Consider the following 22,655-nt stretch of genomic DNA (forward strand, 5'->3'; position numbering starts at 1 on the left):
CTCTACTGAGTAAAGTACAGAATAAGGAAGATACTTGGTGGTGTAAAAGACTCTAAAATATACTTAGAGGTTTTTTTTTTTTCCTATTAGATAATAATTGACAGCAAAAGTTTACTATTTGTTAAAACGTTTATAATTTTATAGAAGTACCACTTTAATAAAACAACTCCTGATAATTGGAGTATTTATAGAGCAATAATTTTAATGCAGTATTTTCTCCCTTTCTAGAGACAAATGGAATCAAATTGGAATTTTGTAGAAGAACTGCTGAAAAAGTCCATCAGTGTTCAGGTACACATTTAAAGTGAGATGGTTTGTGGGCCTTGCTAAATTTTTATGTTACAGATTTTATTTTTAAGAACCAAGCAAACCGTTAAAATGATTTAAATAACAAACTTGGTTTACTTATTAGAAACCTGAGATAAGAATCATCATTCTTTGTTAATACAGGGTCTTTGTATCATAGTTTTTATTTTGAAGATTTTTATTTTAACACTGAGTTGCCAGTTAAAGGGCAAAGATAATTATCGTAGTTGGTGACTTTGACAAAATGTATTCAAAATAAGGAGCAGAAGCTTTAGAATCAGCCATTCCTTGACTGTATGATATCAAGTCTAGGAGACATGATGAGGGAGATAGTCAATGGCATTGGAAATTCAGTTATATCCTCGTCACAGCAGGAAGGTGACTTGCCTTGCTGAGCAATTTGTCTTACAGGCTTGAATCATACTCTGACTGATAAGGTCCTAGTTTCTGAGCCCTCATTTCATAGCTTATCATTTTTCTTTCTGCAGAACTGTTAATGCAGTGCTTCATGGCCCAGAGGTCAGATTTGACCTCCTTTTAAAATAGTTTTAAGTGTGCTCTTCATCACATCTTTAAACATATTGTATTATAGTTCTGTAAAGTTTTGTGGCATAAGTTGTTTATGTAAGATTTTAAAGGGAAATTTTAGTATTTTTTTTAGTTTGGGTAATAGACTCATTTTCTTTTAAGAAATGAGGATTGTTAAAAACCTGAAGAGGAATAAAAAATATAGTAGTATAAGACTGCTACACATATACACATACGTTTATTTTTTACCCATATCTTTGAAAATTGTTTTAATGGCTTAAAATTTTGTTTTCCCTATTATCATTACTCTTATTTTTTTTAGGTAAAAATATAAGTACATTTAGTTACAAGATAAAACTTCTAGTTATGAACTAAGAATTCTAGATTAGAATGCCAAAGAACTCTGAATACAGCAGTTGCATCAGAAGCAAAAGAGCTGTAATCTCAACCATTGTAAAAATTGTTGTTTCTTTTTTTGTATCATTTTAATTGGCTTTCTCCTCTGTTCTTTTTGAGAACATACTGATTTTAGTAGCTCAAAGTTTCAGACATGTATTTTTTTTACTTCAAGAATGTTTGGAATCCCTAAAATTGGCCATTATTTACATCATCAGTCTTTTAATGGTATCTGCTAAAGTGGTTGTGAGGATACATCCCCAATTCTTTTAAGGAGGTAGACTGACATGTAGATTTACCTGGCTTGGGATTTCCCAAGATGTGGGACTTTTTGGTGATAAAACCAGGGAAGACCTTAGAAAACTGGGCCAAGTCAATCATCCTAGAAGCAAGGATAGTACAGCTAATCTAAGAAACTTTCTCTGTGAATTTAGGTCTAGCATAAAGTCAAAGAAATATCTTTCCTGTGAGAGAAGAGGTCATTGTAATATTTAGAAAAAAGCAGTCCATTCTCTCTAGTAATCTCAATTTTGTCTTGCCTTGATTGTATCAAATTAGGTTTTATAAGTAGTATAGGACTACTTGCTGGAGTTTTTGAAACCAATTTTGTGGGTTCAGTAGGTGGTCATAAAGAATAAATAATATGTTTGGATAGAGCTATCAGTTTGATTATCTGTTTTTCCCCATTGAGGTAAATTAAAATCTGAACATGCTTGTGTGCTTTGACTTCATCTCCAACTGTGAAAGAAAGAGTCTGTTTGCAATATTTAAAAAAAAATGTTTTACATATACAGCAGTCTTCAAATAAAATTGGTGGACATTCCACTGTAGTTTTGATTAAGCAAATAACATTCCAAATCTTTTTATAGCCATAGAGAATCTTCCAGAAACAGACACTGAGCTTTGTTAGTAAAGAGAACATATATTGTTAAATTTTGCTTAAACTAAATAGTTAAGTATTTGCTCTAAAAACATTCTTCTGAGGTAATCCTGTGTAATATTTGTGAATGTTAACAGTAAACATTTGTTCTACCTTTACAACATCATTATTTTCATATGAAAAGGGACGTTTTTAGTTTTATGCCACTTTTTAAATAAAGCCTCATTATTTTCTGAGTTCACAACAGTTGTCTTTCAAAGGGCATGAAGGGATGCAAGAAGAAATCCTAAGCAAGCCTAATATTTAAAAAATATTTTTATTTGTCAAATAATCCTGAGAGTCTTAAGGCTAAAAACAACTCAGAATATGACTAGTTCTGAATAATGTGGGTCAATCTTCTAATTACTAATCAGAATTACTGTGTTTTTGGACAGAGGGATTTTGACTGGGATATTGAAGTCTCTTTGTTTAGTCACTGAGTCATGTCGGCCTCTGTGACCCCGTGGACTGTAGCCCGTCAGGCATCTCTGTCCATGGGATTTCCCAGGCAAGAATACTGGAGTGGGTTGCCTTTTCCTCTTCCAGGGGATCTTCCTGACCCAGGGATTGAACCCATGTCTCCTGCATTGGCAGGCAGATTCTTTACCACTGAGTCACCAGGGAAGCTGCTAACTCTCTTTATCCAATCCTGATAAAATCCCATCAGACTGATAGTTACTATTTAGCTTCAACATAAGTTTTATTCTCCAGATGGTTTCTGATAGGCAAGTTAGTTATGCATAAAAAATGAACCCCCAGTTGTTATATTGCCATTTCTATAAAATAAGCTAAAAAATGTTTTTATTTTTAGTTCAGTAAAACAATTTGGTGCATGGAATATACCCAAATTTAATATGCCTGCATTTGATCTTTCAAAACAAAAGTTCTAGGAAGATATCCTTTTTGAAAGGACTGAGAGATCAGCAGCAGACACTGGAGTATTCTAGGATTGCTTTTTATATGAAATAGTTTATATGTACTCATTCAGCTGAGATGAGACACCCAGAGAGCCCACAGGATCTTGTGATAAATGTAGAAATTGAGTAGCGTGGGCTCTGGATTTGAGATAGGTAGGTTTGAATCTACATGGAAAAGAGCCCCACGTGCCTTCTGGTTTATTAAAAATCAGAGAGAGTGGATTTAGATAATGTTAATAAAAATTCTTGGTTTAGGTAGAGTTTGGCTTCAACACTCAGAAAATTAAAATATATCCATTTAAGGTACAATAGTGTGAATGTGTTGCATTTATTATATGATTGTCAAGACTCAATGTTTTAGCTAAAAAAAATTCAAAGCGACAGCTGTCACTGTGCGAGCACTGTCCATAGCACTAGATGTACATTTTCCACTCATGACAGTCTTGTGAAGTCCCATTTTAGACATTAGGAAAACTGGGACACAGAGTAAGCCTTGTCCAGGTTCACTCAGCTAGCTAGGAAGTGGTGGAGCTGGAATTTGAATCATCATATGTGTTTTTTAGTCATTCCAGAGTGAAGTCTCTCAGTCGTATCCAACTCTTTGCTACCCTATGGACTGTAGCCTACCAGGCTCCTTTGCCTATGGGATTTTCCAGGCAAGAATACTGGAGTGGGTTGCCATTTCCTTCTCCAGGGGATCTTCCCAACCCAGGGATCGAACCCAGGTCTCCCACATTGTAGGCAGATGCTTTACCATCTGAGCCATGAGGGAAGTCCTACGGGGGAAGTCATTCCAAACTCCCTCAAAACACTTGACCTTGTAAGATTCTTAATAAAACTCTGCTTTTTGTTGTTGTTTTAAAACTTTCTTTTTTGAAACTTCTTTGCTGTTATGTCTTTCATTAGTAATGTACTTTGATTTGTAAGATCTGTTTTGGTAATACTTGTGGAAAGCAACTATCTCAATTTTCCACTTTTTTAAATTTGTTTTTGTGATCTTCTCTCTCTCCAATAAGTCTATGATGAGAAAAATGTAAGGTAGGAAGAAATTAATATACTCAGGTGTTCTCAAACATTCTTCCTCACCATATTTCAGCTGTTTTTCCATTATGAATTTGAACTAAGATGTCTGTTGGCTCCTCTACTTCTAACTATTGTAAATTCTTATCTCTTTGGCTTTCTGAACTTGAAGATGGGCAAATCATTTAATTCAGCTGATGTGTGCCCACCCACACAATTTTTAATGGAAATTTTTAAGAAGCACTAAGGGAACATGGTTCTAAACAAAATAATGGATGAATATACAAAACATGAGCATGTGCTTTACAACAAATACAGTGATTAATTAAAAAAAGGAACTTGCTTTTCAAGTCACACTCAACTGACTTACCCTGCCAGAACTGTGGAGAAAATGGTATTTTATAAGACATTTCTTTTCATTTTAATCTGTAGCCACTAGCAAGAAAAGGATGGGAAATTTATCTCCTTTCCTTAACCAAAAAAAAAAAAAAAAAAAGGAAAAATCCCCCAGGATACTGTATTTAATTTCTTCTTGATTGGTTGCAGTGGAAAGAGCATGGGCTTTGGTCTCACAAACTTTGATTCAAATCTTGTTCTGGTCACTAAGAGCAATCTTGATCAAATCTGGTGTCAATCAGATGTTTATTTAGATGTTTATTTTTTTTCCCTCATGTTTTTGGAAGGTGGTATAGTATATCTAACAAGTTTTGGAGTCATGAGTCCTAACTTCTTCCCATATGCACTTGGGTAAGCCATTTATAATTTCTGAACCTCAGCCCGTTTTTTTTTTTTTTTGGTAAAATGAGTGTAGTAAAACAGATGGTATGAGACATACATGAATAACATACGTAAAACATCATATGATATCAGACACATAGTTGGTATTTAACCTTTTGTTTTTCCCAAACTTTGTACATTTTTATGGTTTAAATACCTTTTTGTGAATTTTACATGTAAATGATTTTCAGACACCAAACAAAGCAACACAAAACTCTTCAAAACGAACCCACTTTTTTCATGTAATTCACTTTTTAATCTTGCAGTGTAATTAAATTAGTATGTTTTAATTCACATCAGTAGTGTGCCATGAGAATAAACCTACATCTAGTTTAATATTTTCATAATAAAATCAAAGAACGTTAGTGACCAACGAGGGTTCAATGAGTTTATTTATCAGAGGAACTAAATATCTTTCCCTAAACCATAGAGCCACTTGATGAGAAGACACACTAGAACTCAGATCTGTTTTGTTGATAAAACATTTACGGAGTCTCTTTGGTAAAGCAGGCACTGTGCTAGGCCTGGGGAGCACTATCGCAGCCCTTAGGGAACTCATAGACTTGAAGGTAGATAGGAAGGTGAGAACTGTGTGTGAAGTGTCCATGAAGCTGTGTAACTTTGTACAGAAAGTGGTGATCCCCTTCTCTTTCTGAAATACTTCTCTCAGGGCCCATGATGCCTGGTTTCCTACCTACTTCATTGGGTTTTGCTTATAGGCCTCCTTTTTCTTGATACCTAAATTTTGGAATAGCAATAGGCTGTCAGTTCTGGGTTCTTTTCTGTTTTCTGTCCACAGTCTTTCCTAGATTGATCTTATATAGGCCTTTAGCTCTAAAAACCATCAATATGAAGGTAATATCCAAATTTGTATCAGCAGCTCTGCCTTTTTCCTTGAGCTATAGACCCATAAATTGTCTGTGTAATATTTGTACTTGGTTGCCCTGTGCACTCTCACCTGTTCCTTCCCTGCTCTTTGCCACCATAAGAATTGAGTGGTTCCATCAATTCATTTTCTTAAGCCAAAACTTAAGAATTCCCCTGAATTGCTATCTTTCCTTCATACCTTAATATAAGTCATAAACAAATTCCATCAACATAACTCTAAAATTGTCTTCCTGTCTTAATCTTACAGTTTCACAGTTATCTCCTAGAATTTTAAGTTGGTGGGAGAAGGAAGTAGAAAAAAGGAGACATTTTAATCTTCTGTGATGAAATAACCACGCACCTTTGTTGAAAAGAGACAATACTGAATCCATTCAACAATTATTTACCTAAAGCATAATGTTTCCCAGGCACTGTCACATTTCCAGCATGTCTGCTTTGTACTTAACCTTTGTCTGCTTTTCTGTTACACTGGAAGTTCTCTTTCAGCTCTTCTAACTGATCTTATACCTCTGTTCTTATCTGCTATTGTCATCTTGCTTGATCCAGTGTAGCATTTTTGAAGCATTCATTTCATGTCACCCCTGTGTTTACAGTCCTCTAAAGGTTTCCCAACATAATTAAAATACAGTCCATACTTCTGATTGTGACGTGTAAAGCCTTAAATGAGATATGGTTCCTGACTATCTCTGACTTAATCCTATAATACCAAGCTTACTGCTAATTCAGGAAGTTTCCATGTATTTTCTCTGCCATCAGTGCTTTACTTTCATTTCTGTATGTGGTTGGCTCTTTTCCATCCAATCATTTAACCCAAATTCCAGCCCATAAAAGCTCAGATGGTAAAGAATCTGCCTGCAATGCAAGAGACCAGAGTTCCATCCGTGGGTGGGGAGGATCCCCTGGAAGAGTAAGATGGCAGCCCACTTCAGTATTCTTGCCTGGAGAATCCCATGGACAGAGGAGCCTGGCAGGCTACAAGCCATGGGGTTGCAGAGAATCAGACACGACTGAGCAACTAACACTACTACTGCTAGCCCTCAAAAAGGCCTTTCAGTTCGTAGTGCCTGATAAAAAAAATGACCCACATCCTCTGTCAGTTACTCTACCACATTACTCTGCTTTTCTTTTGCTTTTTGCAGTGGTTGTAACTGTTTACATGATGTAAACAGTTTGTATCCTTGTTTGTATCCTCTTTTTCCATTTTCCCCAAAGTGTAACTTCATTATGCCTGCTGCTGCTGCTGCTAAGTCTCTTCAGTCGTGTCCGACTCTGTGTGACCCCATAGACGGCAGCCCACCAGGCTCCCCCGTCCCTGGGATTCTCCAGGCAAGAACACTGGAGTGGGTTGCCATTTCCTTCTCCAATGCATGAAAGTGAAAAGTGAAAGTGAAGTCGCCGAGTCGTGTCCGACTCTTCGCGACCCCATGGACTGCAGCCCATCAGGCTCCTCCGTCCATGGGATTTTCCAGGCAAGAGTACTGGAGTGGGGTGCCATCGCCTTCCTTCTCCCTAGTACCTTAGAATACTGTCTGATACATAGTAAGCTTTGAATAACTGACTGGAATTCAGTGTTATGTCAGCTTTTAACAAACATGCATGTTATTTGATATGTAAGTTTAAAGTGTCACTTTTTTACTCTTACCTATTAAAACATTCTAAAAGGTTAAAACATATGTACTCTGCCAACGCTCTGGTTTTTAGAATAACTCCTATATTTCTATAAAGAATTACTTAGGTATGATTGAGTCTTCTGTATTTTTAGATAACTTATGCTACTTTCTGGTTAGGGTTTCTTTTCAGTCTCTGGGTTCGACACTATTCAGTTATTAAATACCTATTGCAGTTGTTAAATAATTGAGTTAAAAGTCAAACTGAGTTATGTAATTTCAATTATCATATTAACCTTCTCTAAAGCAAAGTTACATACCTTATGCTGATTCAGACCTTCTGGTCTGAAGATGAAAATGGGTATGACTTGGTAATATGTATTTATATTCTTTTCAGGAGCAGGTTATTCAACAGTGTCAAGTTATAATAATGTGTGTTGGTCATTATTTAGTTCCTCACAATTTCAGTTTATTTTTTAGGATGGTATACTAGAAGAGCAGTTACGAATGTATCTTCACTGTTGTTTGACCCTTTGTGATTTCTGGGAGCCAAACATTGCAATTGTCACCATTCTGTGGGAATATTACAGTAAGAACCTGGTGAGTAAATAGAGTATGAATTTGTTCCAGGAATTTGAAGAATTAGAACATGGTATTTGAGGAATGTTTTTAGGGTTTAATTATATATAATTACAGATTTCTTAAAATTAATTTTTCAAAGTAGATTAGAGTAGCTAAAAAATATCTTTATGTTTCACATTGTCTAAAGAGCATGGACATAGGGGAACGGAGCATCTGACGTCCCTTTTCTCTTAAGGGTGAGATTAAGCAAAGGAACCAGAATTGTGCCAGAAAGGTATTTTTTAAAATCTTCATTTATAAATGTTTTCTAACAACTACTGATTGCTTGCAACACATTGAACAGTTAATGCTATCTTATAGAACTAGTCTTGGCATTTGAGTAGCTTCTAGGCTACTAGGCAGAAGCATACATATTGTAGAAAAAAAAGAAAAGAGTTACAATACTCTGGAATGCTAGAGGAAGGAGTATCTGACTTGTAGAAGACTTGATGAACTCATAATTTTTTAAATTGGCCTGGGGAATAAGTAGAATTTTCCAAGTACAGAAGAAAATGAGCATCCAAGCAAAAGGAATAGTGTTTTGGACAAGTGTATAGAGACATGAAAAAACATGATTTATGCCTACTATGTTAAATAGTTCTAAATGATGGGTCTGAGGTGACTGTGGAGAAATACGGGAGATGAAGAAAGTAGAAAAGTTAGTCCAGGGCTGGATTTTGAAGGGTTAAAGATAACATGCAGTTGAGTTATGATTTATCCAAGAGACATTGGAAAGCAAAAATGTGACACATTATGTATGTGTTTGAGAACGTTTTTTTCTGAAAGTAGTATAAAGGAAGTGGGTACAGATGAGATAGTAGTCCAGTATGGTAGTATAAGTAAATAATGCAGCAAATGAGAACTAAAATAGGGACAGTGAATTTAAAAAGGGTAAATTTGGAAGAGAAAATTCTAAAAGTACATTTAAAAAATGGATTGTTACTTGTGTATGGAGAGAAGAGAAGATTTGGAATGTTTGGTTTTCTGAGTAAGTATATAGTGAAACCTTCAATCAAGACAGAAAAAGATATGGAGGACATACAAGTAAATTACAAGTTTGGGTCTATATATAATTGAACTTATTAAAAATGAGAAAAATACCTTTCTCTGAAACATACGGTCAGTCTGGCTGGAGAAATGACCAATTCTGATTCTCAGGCAGAATGTATACAGGATGGGTCTGTAATGCCTTGTTATACCTGAAAACAGGGAGGGTATCCAAGTAAGCTGGAGTTGTGTCAAAAGAACACAGGAGCCTGCTGCAAGGAGCTCCCATTCCCCAGTGCTGGGTAAATTTGGGCATGATAAAGAATAAAGACAGCTGTGGATTATGTGTTTAAATCCTTGAGTTTGTGGTATTTTTAGAAAAGTTGTTATTCTGGAAACTAAATAAAGGAAAATATAAACTGTATTTCCGGAGAAGGCAATGGCACCCCACTCCAGTACTCTTGCCTGGAAAATCCCATGGACCGAGGAGCCTGGTGGGCTGCAGTCCATGGGGTCCCTAAGAGTCAGACACGACTGAGTGACTTCACTTTCACTTTTCACTTTCATGCATTGGAGAAGGAAATGGCAACCCACTCCAGTGTTCTTGCCTGGAGAATCCCAGAGACGGGGGAGCCTGGTGGGCTACCGTCTATGGGGTCGCACAGAGTCAGACACAACTGAAGCGACTTAGCAGCAGCAACAGCAAACTATATTTCAGAATACCAAATTTCAAGCTAGTTTAGAAAGAATGATAGAATTAGAAAATCACTATCTTGCACATCTGTTGAAATAAGCCATCTGGATGATGATCATCCCTGGCTGTTCAAATGGTGGGGATCACTCAGATGGATCGATCAGCATGATCAGTCTTAAACATCACAAAAAGAATGAAAGTCAGAAATTACGTGCCTCTTTGCTAACTGAAATAGAAAGTACTCGAGACTGCCATTGAAAGATTCTCACCAAAAAACTTGACCTGAATCTGATCAGTCCACTAGATAGAGCTACCAATTTACAGAAAAGATAGCAGATGAAAGAATACATTAAGTGACTCCAGGAAGATGTAAGAAAGATCTTGAAATGTAGGAAGATATAAGCTGAAGATATAAGCCCCTAAAATCAGAATTTAGGAAATTGCACAATAAATTACCTGTTAAATGGTATGATGAAACCATTGGAAATTTTTATAGGATAAAAGATTCAAGAGGTGTGTCAACCAAATGCAAGGTATGAATCTTGACACTATCCTAATTTGAACAGACTAACTGTTAAAAAGACATTTTGGGGATAATACAGGAATTTGAAACAGCCCTTTGTATTCTGTGCTTAAGTGGAATTTTTATTTTAGGGGGAATATGTGGTAATGGCTGTGTAGTTTTTATGATTAAGAAGAGTCAGAATTTTAATGAGCTAGTTGGGATTTACAGCTTTCTGTTATTTATTCAGAGATTTAATACTTGTTTTCTTTTTTTCCTTTTAGAATAGTTCTTTCAGTATTTCTTGGCTTCCTTTAAAAGGCCTTACGTATATCATTAAGTCACCCTTGTCTATGCTAGAAATGGTGAAGACCTGCTGCTGTGATAAACAAGATCATGACCTGTATAAATCCAGCAGTAGTTACACTATTTTCCTTTGCATTTTGGCAAAAGTTGTCAAGAAAGCAATGAAGAACAATGGTCCTCATCCTTGGAAACAAGTCAAGGGAAGGTGTGTACTGTATCTTTCTTTGTCATGAATGTTCACTTACATCTTCGGAGGAGTTTTTTTTTGTGTGTTTTTTAAGTTAATTTGTGCTTGGATGTCTTTATGGTTTATATCTTAAATATATTTGTTAAAGGACAGCAAAATATGGAGCATTTTGATCTTGCCAATTTGTTAACAGTACAAAACCAACCTAATATCCCTAACTTAGGGAAGATTTTAGTTTCTTACTTATCTCATCAGTCCTGAAGAATGAGATCCCACGTATTAAGTGCAGGTATAAAAGAGAACTGTTGTTTTTCTTGCCAAAGTTAATTGTAATGTTTCATATAACTCCTTGTATATATTTTATTAAAACTTACAGAAATAAAAATTATGTCCAGATTATGCATTGGCAGATGATAGATTAAGTCTATAAAATTTTGTGTTCTTTGAGTCCACCAGTCTCACAAGTGCAGGTTTCTTGAATGAAAACTAACCATAATATAAAAGAACCAAAACCTCTGATGTTCTCATTTGAGGAGTATGCCATTTTCATTTCTGATGTGGTAAAATAAACGTTTGGTCACATTTGTCTAGTGTTGTCCTTTTTTGAGAGTTTTGCTTGTTAAATGGGTGTGATTCTTACTGTCTTTCCTTGTTCTACTTTTGCCTATGAGCCCCTTTTCTAGCCCTCTGCAGTTGACTGTTCTCCACCGCTTGCTTAGCTTAAGCAATGGAAGCTCTTGCAACAGAATACTTAATATTTCTGGTAGATGCTTCTCAATAATCTCTAAATGAAATTCCTGTTTGATTCACACAATGAATAATTCTTGCAACATTATGGTGATACAGTTTGGATTTTTTATTTAGAATATACTTTATTTTTTAATGGTATCTTTGTTAAGCCTCCAGTAATTAGGTAGCTCAAACAGTAGTTACTTTTCTTTTGTTCTGTTTGCCAATTTTGTTTGGAATCTTAAATATTTTTATGGAAAGCATAATACTCTGAACTTTATTGCTTAAAGAAATTGGAATTCATAACAAGACTGTATACCAAGCCTATCATGGGTATGATGGGGAGGATATGAAGATAATTAGATCTTTATCTTCAGGAGCTTATCAGCTTCATTATTTATAAATAAACATTTAACCTCTCATAAGCATTAATCATTTCTGTTTTGAATAAGCCATTATAAAAATTGCAGAGAAACTTAACAATCCCTAAGTAAGATTAAAAATGAATGGTGTTCAGTTCTGATCCCTTAATTAATTAAAATATATCAGCTCTTAAATTATATTAAGTAATATTGACAACAGATTTTTAAATGGCTAGTCTTGGATATTTGAGCACTAATAATTTTTCTTTGTGAGTGGGTAAAAATAATTTTTCCAGTACTTTGCATTGTCTTAACGTATAAGTATAGTAAGAGCCAGGTCTTTGTGAAGGGTAGAGGGAGAAAGAATTTAAGGAACACTGTTATGTAAAATTGCCCTGTTAAGAGTTCTATAAAGTACATCAAGTTGTACTTAAAAGAATTACATATTCTTTCTTATTTGTCAGTAAACACTGAAAAAGAAAGGTTATGGGGGGATTAAAATAAAAGGAAAAGCCAAGTATTATATAGAAAATAGTATTTCTACTCTCCTTTGGGGACAGCCACTGAATCCTTTGATTCACTTATGGATGCTTGCTGCATCCTTGAGAAATTTGAAGGCTGAGAGGTGAGGCATATTCTATGAGTTTTGTTTTCTAAGCAACAAAAGTGATACAATAGCCCCATTATGTAGAAATAGCTAAAAATTTAAAGTGATGAGGCTGTCATGAGTATTGAGTTAAATGTTAGTTTAAAAGATGGATTTTTGTGAATGAAACTGTTCATAATTCATTTGTTTTAATTTTACAGGATATATTCTAAATTCCATCAAAAAAGAATGGAAGAACTAACTGAAGTTGGTCTGCAGAACTTTTTCAGCCTTTTTCTACTGTTAGCAGCTGTGGCAGAGGTAGAAGATGTAGCAAGTCATGTTTTACGCCTCCTAGATTTCCTCAAGCCTACTTTTAAAACATCTCCTCTCATTTGGAAGGGTCAGATGGCCTTCCTCTTGATGTATACCCAGAAAAATCTGGACATTGGTGTTTTGGCTGAGAAATTTTCAAATGCTTTCCGGGAGAAAGCAAAGGAGTTCTTGGTATCTAAGAATGATGAAATGGGACAAAGACAGACCCTTTGGACCCTTCTTTCCATATATATGGACAGTGTTCAGGAGGTGTTTGAGACAAGCCGTTGCTTGCATCCTTCTCATGAAAAACTGCTTAATGATGGCTTTAGTATGCTTCTACGAGCTTGTCAAGAATCTGAACTTAGGACAGTATTGAACTTTCTACAAGCTGTTCTGGCCAGAATCAGGTATGTTTTCCAGTAATGTGCTAATGTATTAATTTGTTTTATATCATTACCTGTGTTGATTCTGTGTTAAAGTTTTCCTTTTGACATACTCATGAAATTCAGTTGTAAAGAGAGCAGTTAAAGGAAGTTTTACTGCACGCAAACTGTCCTTTCAAACAGCGCTTCTTTGAAAGAAGGCTCACAGGCAAGCTTATAAAACTCAACTCTGGTGCAATCCAGGAGCCATGCCTCTTGGCCCCGTCTTGCCTCTCTACCTCTCCTAAAAACATTATTATCCAGAGGGATATTTCAGACATTCTAAGCAAGACCATGAACTCAAATCTGAGGTGACTTTCATTGAAACATATGCAGTTTTGTGTACTTAAGGAGATTTTGGCCACATTGTACCATTAAAAAAAAAAGTTATTTTCTTTAGTTTGCTGCCAAGTTGTAGCCTCAAACACGTGAAATGAGCTGTGCTTAACGGCTCAGTCATGTCCTACTGTTTGTGACCCTGTGGACTATATAGCCCACCAGGCTCCTCTGTCCATGGGGATTGTCCAGGAAAGAATGCAGGAGTGGGTTGCCATGCCCTCCTCTGAGGGATCTTCCCGACCCAGGGATCGAACCAAGGTCTCCTGCATTGCAGGTAGATTCTGTACCGACTGAGCCACCAAGAAAGCCCCAAACACATGAAATACTCCCAGCTAAAGCAGTGTATTCTAAGAGTGAGATAGGATTGTTCTACAGCAAGTTTTGTGTAGATGATGTTCACCAGTCATCTATATAAAACTTAGCTGTTCCCAGATCTACGTGAATTATACAAATATGCAGATGCACTCAGACCCAAACAGTAATGGTGAGAACAGTGATCATGCTGTTTATTGCCTTGAAGGCTGTTTTCACATAGCAGTTTCACCTTTGAAGTTCATGTTCTTAAGAAGTTAGATACTACACTCAGTGCAGTTAGGTATAGAAATACAATTTTATTTAAAATCATGTCTGAAGTTAATGAAGAGACTGCTTCCCTTTTCTTAGTTGCACATTACAAAAGTAGCATCTTTTTCAAAGATACTAAACTTAATGAAATTTCTGAATTTTGGATATTTCATTACCAATTTCATTAGTGATCTTCTTAATTTACATTGGGCTGTGTGTTCATAGAGATCAGTCCACAGGTTTTCACGCATTAGGTTTTATGTAGTTTTTATATTCATGTACTCTAGTTCTTAAGCAGATAATCATCCCTATATCCCTAAATGTAAGCTGAATCAAATATTTAGATGGACGGATAGATAAATAGATAAGTAAATGAAGAGCCAACTTCATTAGAGGAAGCTTTTACTGATTCTGGATCTTCTCCATGAAATAATTTGTTTATTCCTAGTCTAGTAGAGTTTATTAGCAGATGCTATACTTTTCCAAGTGCCAAATTCATTTTGTTTGTTCAGATTTTAAATAAGTGGTAAGCAGTATTTTCCTGTGCTTCTTGAGCACAGTTAGAGATTTCCACATTTCTGGTACCATTTTTGGTTTGTTTATTTATATTCGTCTGAATATACAAAGCAAGAAGGAAAAAGGGTCTAAAAACTGGTCTAAACCAGCCTGGCGATGTTGCTACAGCCTGGGCAAAGGAATAGGAGTTTTTAGCATTAAAACCAAAGCAGTTTCAGGAGTGTTGGGAAAATATTGCTTGCAAGTACCTTGTAAGCTGTTCACTATAATGCATTTTTGTTGAAACCATGAGGGTCACACTATTCAGAAGTACAGAGGTAGGAATCAAGAGGGCATAATGAAGACTGTCAATTATATAAAGTGAGAGTAACTTTACATTTATATTAGGAATTTCTTTAAAACTGGATCTGGTTTGAGTGTGTTAATTTGGTGTCATCTTGAACAGGGGGCAAGGAGTGTGTGGTCTACAGGACTAACCAGTAAAAAAAAAAAGGACACAAATGTTTATGCTGATAATATTTAATTCTTTGTAGAAATGTTTATTTTTGGCTTTGCTTTATACTATTCAACTATGATCAAAAGCAATTGCTATAGGAGAATGTGAAATCATGTGTAACTTTCTGTCACCAAAATTATCAAGCAGTTTTAACAGAAGTATGAGGTCATTGTGTGAATGAGAATGGTGTAGTAATGTGCAGGTCATTGTTAATGCTGTCATGGTACAGGCACTGCCATCTTTTAAGTTTCTGAAGCTTGCATAGTAATTTGCAACAGTCCTTCAATGAGACTGATTGTAGTACATAATAAGAGGGACTGTGACTTGCATGGTTTATTTTATTCCATCAGTCTTCAGTACTTCCAAGCAAATATTGTCCAGACAGACTTGTTTTAGTTTGGGATATTTGCAGGGAAAGGGCCCCAGAGATCATTCAGGATTGTTTACCTTAAGAAGAAAAAAAGAAGGGAGGGAGGGGAAACACAAGAAAAGTCCTCTAGGTATTTGGTCATATGGAGATGTGTTCCTGATCTCTTAACTCCAAATTTGGATTCATTGAAGTTCTTTCCAGAGGACTTTTTTAGGTATGCTACAGTATTTTTACTATTAATATTATTAGGAAGTTCAAAAATAATTTGAATAGTTGTTAAAAATTAAAGCATAGCTTTTCTTTTAAGTTAAGAACAAAGCTAAATTCTTCGAATTTTGATTTAGATGGAGAAGGTGGGTTACATAGATTGATGATATTTATTCCTAACTGCATCCCTGACAAAGGAAAGAATGAAATACTTTACCTTAGCAATCTCTTCTGTTTTGTAATTCAGGTGGGAGTAAGGTACCAGTCCTTGCATAAATGTGTGTGCAGGATATGTGCTTGTGTGTGTGTGTGTGTGTTGAACTGGGTAATAGTTTTATAACTGTATGACAGTGAAATTATAGGTAGGAAGGAACTAAGATCACTGATTATAGAGAGAAGCGGCTCCCTCTAGGCTGTTAAGAAATAATAACTTCATATGCCACTTTCAGCTAACTGGAGCTGATGGCTCACCAGAGCATTCTTTATTGCTGATTAAGTAGCATTATGAAAATACTGACTTGGTTATGTTAACTAAATGCCTCCATGTTTAAAACTCCGAATGTCAAATAGTTTTAGCAGTCATCTTTAACATTTCACATTACCTTTCTGGAATCACATTTCTGGTTCTCACTTGGCTGTTATTTGAGGTTAATATAAAAATGGCAGTCTTTCATTTGTGGAGTTAGGTGTAGCCAAAAGCTTTTCTTTAATTATATCCATTCATGCTGCTATAGTTAAGGGTCTGTCAGCATTTCCATTATAAACCTCCATTTTCAGGGTTTTATAACACAGCTCTGAAAATTAGCTCTGGGCAAAAACTTGACATGCAAGGCCTCATGAGATTCTCCCTCCTCCCCATCCCCCTGTTTCATTTTTACTGAAGTAGAGGTGAGTGATTTCAAAATGCCTTTTGGCATCTGCAAATATCATTCGGAGTTTAAAAAGAAACAATAAATTTTCAGGCTTTGTACCTGTTTGTTCTACCACTTAAGGGAGGTTGTGGACTTATGAATTTAAGTCAAATGGATATTGATCAACTGACATCCTATCTTGTATTAAACAAGAGCCTAGTTTCAAAGAAGTCTAAAGGCAGCTGAAAACTTGTCTAAGATGTCAAATGTGCAGACTAAGAAATAGTTCAAAAGGGAAGATGACCTGTTTTTGATATTCCATGTGCTCAAGTGCAGCTCCTTAAAAGGTTTATGATTCTTTTTCCTGGCTTCAAAATACATTTGAAAATACATACATTTTTTCATTCTTTTCTTCTTTTTCCACGAACTTGCAAGTTCACCTGTTATATATCTTTTTTGACATTTGGGATGGTGTGTGTGTGTGTTTGTACGCTTTATACAAGAACTATGTGTAGCATTCTCCTCAAATATTTTCCATGCTCAATAGTTCTAGTTATTTTAATCTTTATTGGTATGACAACATTTATTCTAAAAAAAAATTTTAATCTTTCCTTTGGAAGAGAACTAGAGATTTTCTAGGGAGGGAAGGTGGCAGTTTAAAAGGAAGTATTCTTGTGAGACTGTGCTGATCGCCAAATAATTTACATGATCTTTCAGAAAAAAAGAACTGTTGACAGTATGCAAGCCTTTTCCTCCTTTTTTATTGGGTGTTCTATTAGTATAATGGGTTACAGCTTTTAATTATTGAATTGTTTACTACAAAACAAGTTGAAACCAATATGATTTTTTTTAATCAAATTATTTTGAGTTATTTATTTGCAAAGTTTCATTAGTACATCCCAGATTGCCCAAAACATCTGGGGTTCTGCTGTTTGATCATGTGTATATATGAACATCTGTCTATATGTACATATATGTGAATGTGTGTCATATATACACATAGGTACATCATTTATACTGTGTATATGAAATGTATACTGTGTGCAGATTTTGATTTGATACAGATTTTTAGGACAGTTTTCTAATAATTTGAGAGAGGGAGCACATGAGTATGCCCCATGGAAAAATACATTTACAGTTTTTATTTGAAAAGTCAGACAGTTGTGTTGCTCACTAAGAGTGATCCACCTACCAGTTTTGGTTGCTTCAGAGAAAGCATCAGCATCTCTAAGGGAATATACTAGTATTGATATTGTGGAAATATATAAAATGTATAGATTTCTTTTCATTAAATAGTTCATAATAAGATTTTTACAAGTATACTGTGAGTTAACTTTTTTATATGCTTATGTACTCTTTGCCAAGCTTGAATTGCGCAAAGCATAGCCCTTTTATATTACGTATTTTATAAATTCATGCAGTAATATAAACCTCTTACCCTAATAACTTGGAAATTTTTTTTATTATTTTGTTGAAACATATGCTATTTACTTAATTTTTCATGTATTAGAGTTAATATTTGGGTCATTTATTTAGTCTCCAACTAGATCTATTAATAGATATGCATTCTCCTTGTATAAGTACAAAGTGATTCTTTGAAAGTATTATAAGGGAAAAGTTATGTGTCCAAATTTTAGCCTTATTGGTAAAATGGGGATAATAGCACAAACCTCACCAGGTTATTTTAAGGGTTAATTATAATATAACCCTAGTAATGTGAAGTATTGACATAGTGCCTGGCATATTAGTAAGTGTTCAATAAATGGATGTTGCTTTTATTATTATTACTGTTTTCAAAAGAGGCCCTAATGTATTCATTTCTAGTGTGCTCACGTGTGTGTGTGTGTTTGGACTTGGATGGTTCTTAACCCTACCTAATATAATACCTTTTACGAAGTGGATAGCTCAGTTGGTAAAGAATCTACCTGCAGTGCAGGAGACCCCGGTTCAATTCCTGCGTCAGGAAGATCCGCTGGAGAAGGGATAGGCTACCCACTCCAGTGTTCTTGGGCTTCCCTTGTGGCTCAGCTGGTAAAGAATCCACCTGCAATGTGGGAAACTTGGGTTTGATCCCTGGGCTGGGAAGATCCCCTGGAGAAGGGAATGGCTACTCACTCCATTATTCTGGCCTGGAGAATTCCATGGACTGTATAGTCCATGGGGTCGCAAAGAGAGCTGGACACAACTGAGCGACTTTCACTTTCGCTTTTGATGTATAAATGAGTTAGTGTCTATGTTGTAAAAACTCAAATTGCAGAGAACATGAACATTGCCTCACAATTAGAGAACTGTTGGAAATTGTGATTCTGTGTTACTAAGATGATAAGGAGCTGCTGTAGAGAAAGAAGAGTAACTTTTTAAGGTAGAAATGTGATATGTATGAATGTCCTTTATATCTAGTTAAGTGAGAGAATTTAAGTCTTCTTTGGAGGAGCTTGTTTATGATCCCAACTTTATTCTCACTGCCATTTCCTCCATGTTATTAATAACATTCCTCCATTATTAATGTTTGCCTGATCTTCTGGCCTTCTGTGCCTCGCCTCCTCAGACTACCTACCTCTTGTTTTTTTAATTGGCTTCTCTGAGATATGTCACTTTTACAATTCACTTATTGACCAGCTTTGTTGGGATAAAATTCACATACCATAAAATTAATGGTCTTAGTATATTCACAGAGTTGTGTAACCTCTACCGCAATTTTAGAACAGTTTATCACCCCCAAAAGAAACCTCGTTAACCGTTAGCAGTCACTCCCCACCTCCCCAGCCCCCTTTCCCTTGCAGTCACTAATTACTGTCTGTCTCGAGAGATTTACCTGTTTTGGACCTTTCATACAGATGGACTCATACAACACATCATCTTTTGTGACTCGTTTCTTTAATTTAGTATAATGATTTGAAGGTTTATCCACATTAAAGTGTGTACAGTACTTCATTTCTTTTTATTACCAAATAATCCACTGTATAAGTTGTGTGTTAGTTGCTCAGTTGTCTCTCTTTGCAACCCCACAAATTGTAGCCCACCAGGCCGCTCTGTCTTTGGAATTCTCCAGGCAAGAGTACCAGAGTGGGTTGCCATTCCCTTCTCCAGGGGATCTTCCCAACCCAGGGATTGAACCTAGGTCTGCCGCATTGCAGGCAGATTCTTTACTGTCTGAGCCAACAGGGAAGCCCCCTCTTTGAATATGCCAGATTTTATTTATCCATGTAGCAGTTGATGAACACTGAGTTGTTTGCACTTTTTCGCTATTATGAATAACATTGCTGTGGACTTTTATGTGCAAGTTTTTGTGTAGACATGTTTTTATTTCTCTTGGGTATATATACTTAGGGGTGGAATTGCTGGGTCATGTGATAACTCTAACCTTTTAAGGAAATGCTAAACTGTTTCCATTGCACCATTTTACAGTCCAGTCTATACAATCCGACCTTATCCAACCTGCAATAAGAATTGCGGTTTCTCCGCATCCTCACCAGTGTTTGTTGCTACGTGTGTTTCTGAATGCAGTGATTTTAGTGGATGTGAGGTGATAGATTAGTATCTCATTATGGTTTTGATTTGCATTTCCTTGGTGGCTAGTGGTGTTGATCACATGCTTTTCATGTGCTTGTTGATCATTATGTCTTACTTGGAGAAATATCTATTTGGACCCTGTGTCCATTTTTAAATTATTTGTCTTTTTGTTACTGAATTATAAGAATTCTTAATATATTTAGATACAAATCCCTCATCAGATATGATACACAAATATTTTCTCCCATGTTATGAGTTGTCTTCTCATTTTCTTTCTCTCTTTTTTTTTTTTTAAACTTTTTGGCCACACCGTGTGGTGTGTGGAATCTTAGTTCCCCAGAGCAGATTCAAACCTGAGCCTCCTGCATTGAAAGGTGGAGTTTTAACCACTGGACTGCTGGGGAAGTCCCTTTTCACTTTAACATCTTTTGTAGCATAAATTTTAAAAATTTTATTGAAGTCCTATATATCTAGTTTTTCATTTGTTGCTTCTGCTCATCTCATATTCTCTTACCATATTTATCTTGTTGGAGAGCAATTCTGCTTATGTCATTCTCTACTTAAACACCTTTAATGACATCCTGATAAGACACAAAATGTAATGTCTAATTCCTTATCACAGTTTTCGAAGTTATCCACCGTCTGGCTTTACCTTATTTCTGTACCCTTTTCTTGTGGTTCTCCTTTAATCAAATGAAACTATTAATTACCAAGATATCTCCCAAATCTTTTTTACTGTTACATTTTCCTGTCAAAACCAGTTGAGGATTCAGATCAGAGAATGTCCAGGACAGTAGAGCTAGATCTGAGGACTGAATAAGCTGCAGATATGTGATAGTCAATAATTAGAAAAGGGTTAAATTCAAGGAGTGAAAGCAGTTGTGAAGATCACAAGTCAGAAATGGTCAGTGTTGGTTACAGTAGGCAAAGAGATGGGGTGGCAGAATACAGGAAAAGAAAGGGGAAAAACCTCAAAAGACTTATTTAGAGGGATTTGGGAAAAGGAAAAGGTGATTTGAGAAGTTAGTAGTACCTAGATCAGGGCTAGAGATGGACTCAATGAGCTTCAGATAGGAGCACTGTACATGGCGGAAGTCAGGATTTCAGGCGGTAGTGGACAAATCCCCAACAGTAAGTTGTGCTTTTTTTCTTCTACGTATTAAGGAAGTGTTTGTGTGTTCTTCCTGCTGCTGCTGCTAAGTCGCATCAGTCGTGTCCGACTCTGTGCGACCCCATAAATGGCAGCCCATTAGGCTCCCCCATCCCTGGGATTCTCCAGGCAAGAACACTGGAGTGGGTTGCCATTTCCTTCTCCAATGCATGAAAGTGAAAAGTGAAAGTGAAGTCGCTCAGTCATGTCCTACTCTTAACAACCCCATGGACTGCAGCCTACCAGGCTCCTCCATCCATGGGATTCTCCAGGCAAGAGTACTGGAGTGGGGTTGCAGCATAGTATAAAAAGCAGGAGTTTTAGGGTCAGTAAACCTGAGATCACATTGTCCCTCCTCTGCTTACCAACAGTGCAGTCTTGAGAAGTTACTTAACCTTTTCTAAGCTTCAGTTGCAAATTTGTAAAATAGTCCTTACTTTATAGGATCTTTATGAATATCTGCTTAGGTCTCTGCTGTCCATACATACTACCTGTGTGTGACAATTTAAGTTAATGAATATAATGTGACATACAATGCCTCCGTCACACTAGTTCCATACCAGATGCCCAGTGGCCATTCGTAGTTAGTGGCTGTGTAGTGGGCAGCAGCAGAGCTCTCAGCAGCACTGACTTAGATCCTGTGCCTCCCCAGACCACTGATCATAATAATCTCTCGATATGTTTATTATATTCATTTACATTTTCTTCATTTTTATGTGAACAGTGTTATCCTTTATGCCAAGCTTCTCTTGAAATGTATGCTTGTCCATATGTCCACAGTCTTAAATAATCTCACTTTCCTTGGAATTTCTTTAACACTTTCTCTCAAATGCTCTTTATTGCTTTCTACTTTGTATTTTTTTTTTTTTTCCTTACAGAGGATATATCAAATAAATTATTCAGCAAATCCAGCTAATATTTATGAGTGCCTGTAGTGATAACAGGCATTTTTGTAGGCAGGCACTTGGCATACATCTGTAAACCAGCTAAGTGCAGTGTATATGATACGCACTCATGTATTTCTTACATGAAAGACAGACGGAGAAAATCTAAAGATACTTTAAGTGTTTATTGAAGCCATCACCTTTTCATCATTTTATATTATATTATTTCAGCCATTCAGTATTATTTGATAATGATTTATACTTGTCCCCAGATTTTACCTGCTTATCCAACAATTCTTGCCAGTATCCACATGAAAGTAGAGAACAGTATCTGTGCAGCCAGGCTATGGGTTTAATGGATTTAATACATAATCTGAATTTCAACTCTGTGCTTTTTGTCTTCTAAGCACCATTGGGCAGGAGGGACTTCCAAAAAAATGACAGGAGTCCATTCTTCTCAATTAATTGGAAGGTTTTTGATGTTATAGAAAAATGAAACTCATGTCTACTCTAGCTGAAAATTTGGGACCATTTTTTAATAACCAAAACTATTCTCCCACTAAAATATGGACACAGGTGGAGTAAGTGGGCCTTTGAGCTTTTCCCTTGCTTGTGAGAGTCTCCAAAACCTCTCCATCAAGGCTGGGTCCACAGGAGCACTTTGAATGTAAAAGTAGAGATCATCTGTATTTG

The 22,655-nt window shown here is 36.1% G+C and overlaps 1 protein-coding gene across 3 annotated transcripts in view; it reads left to right on the top strand.

The window, feature by feature from the left end:
* Positions 1-22,655, top strand: part of MMS22L (MMS22 like, DNA repair protein) — a 129,647-nt gene that overhangs the window by 30,363 nt on the left and 76,629 nt on the right. For all 3 annotated transcript variants that reach the window (XM_061427772.1, XM_061427773.1, XM_061427774.1), the window contains 4 exons: positions 229-291; positions 7,839-7,958; positions 10,447-10,673; positions 12,554-13,057. In XM_061427772.1, coding sequence (XP_061283756.1) covers positions 229-291; positions 7,839-7,958; positions 10,447-10,673; positions 12,554-13,057 — 914 coding nt within the window. The remainder of the gene's footprint in view (positions 1-228; positions 292-7,838; positions 7,959-10,446; positions 10,674-12,553; positions 13,058-22,655) is intronic.

This window comes from Bos javanicus, chromosome 9, assembly GCF_032452875.1.
Source record: "Bos javanicus breed banteng chromosome 9, ARS-OSU_banteng_1.0, whole genome shotgun sequence".
Taxonomy (NCBI): Eukaryota; Metazoa; Chordata; class Mammalia; order Artiodactyla; family Bovidae; genus Bos; species Bos javanicus.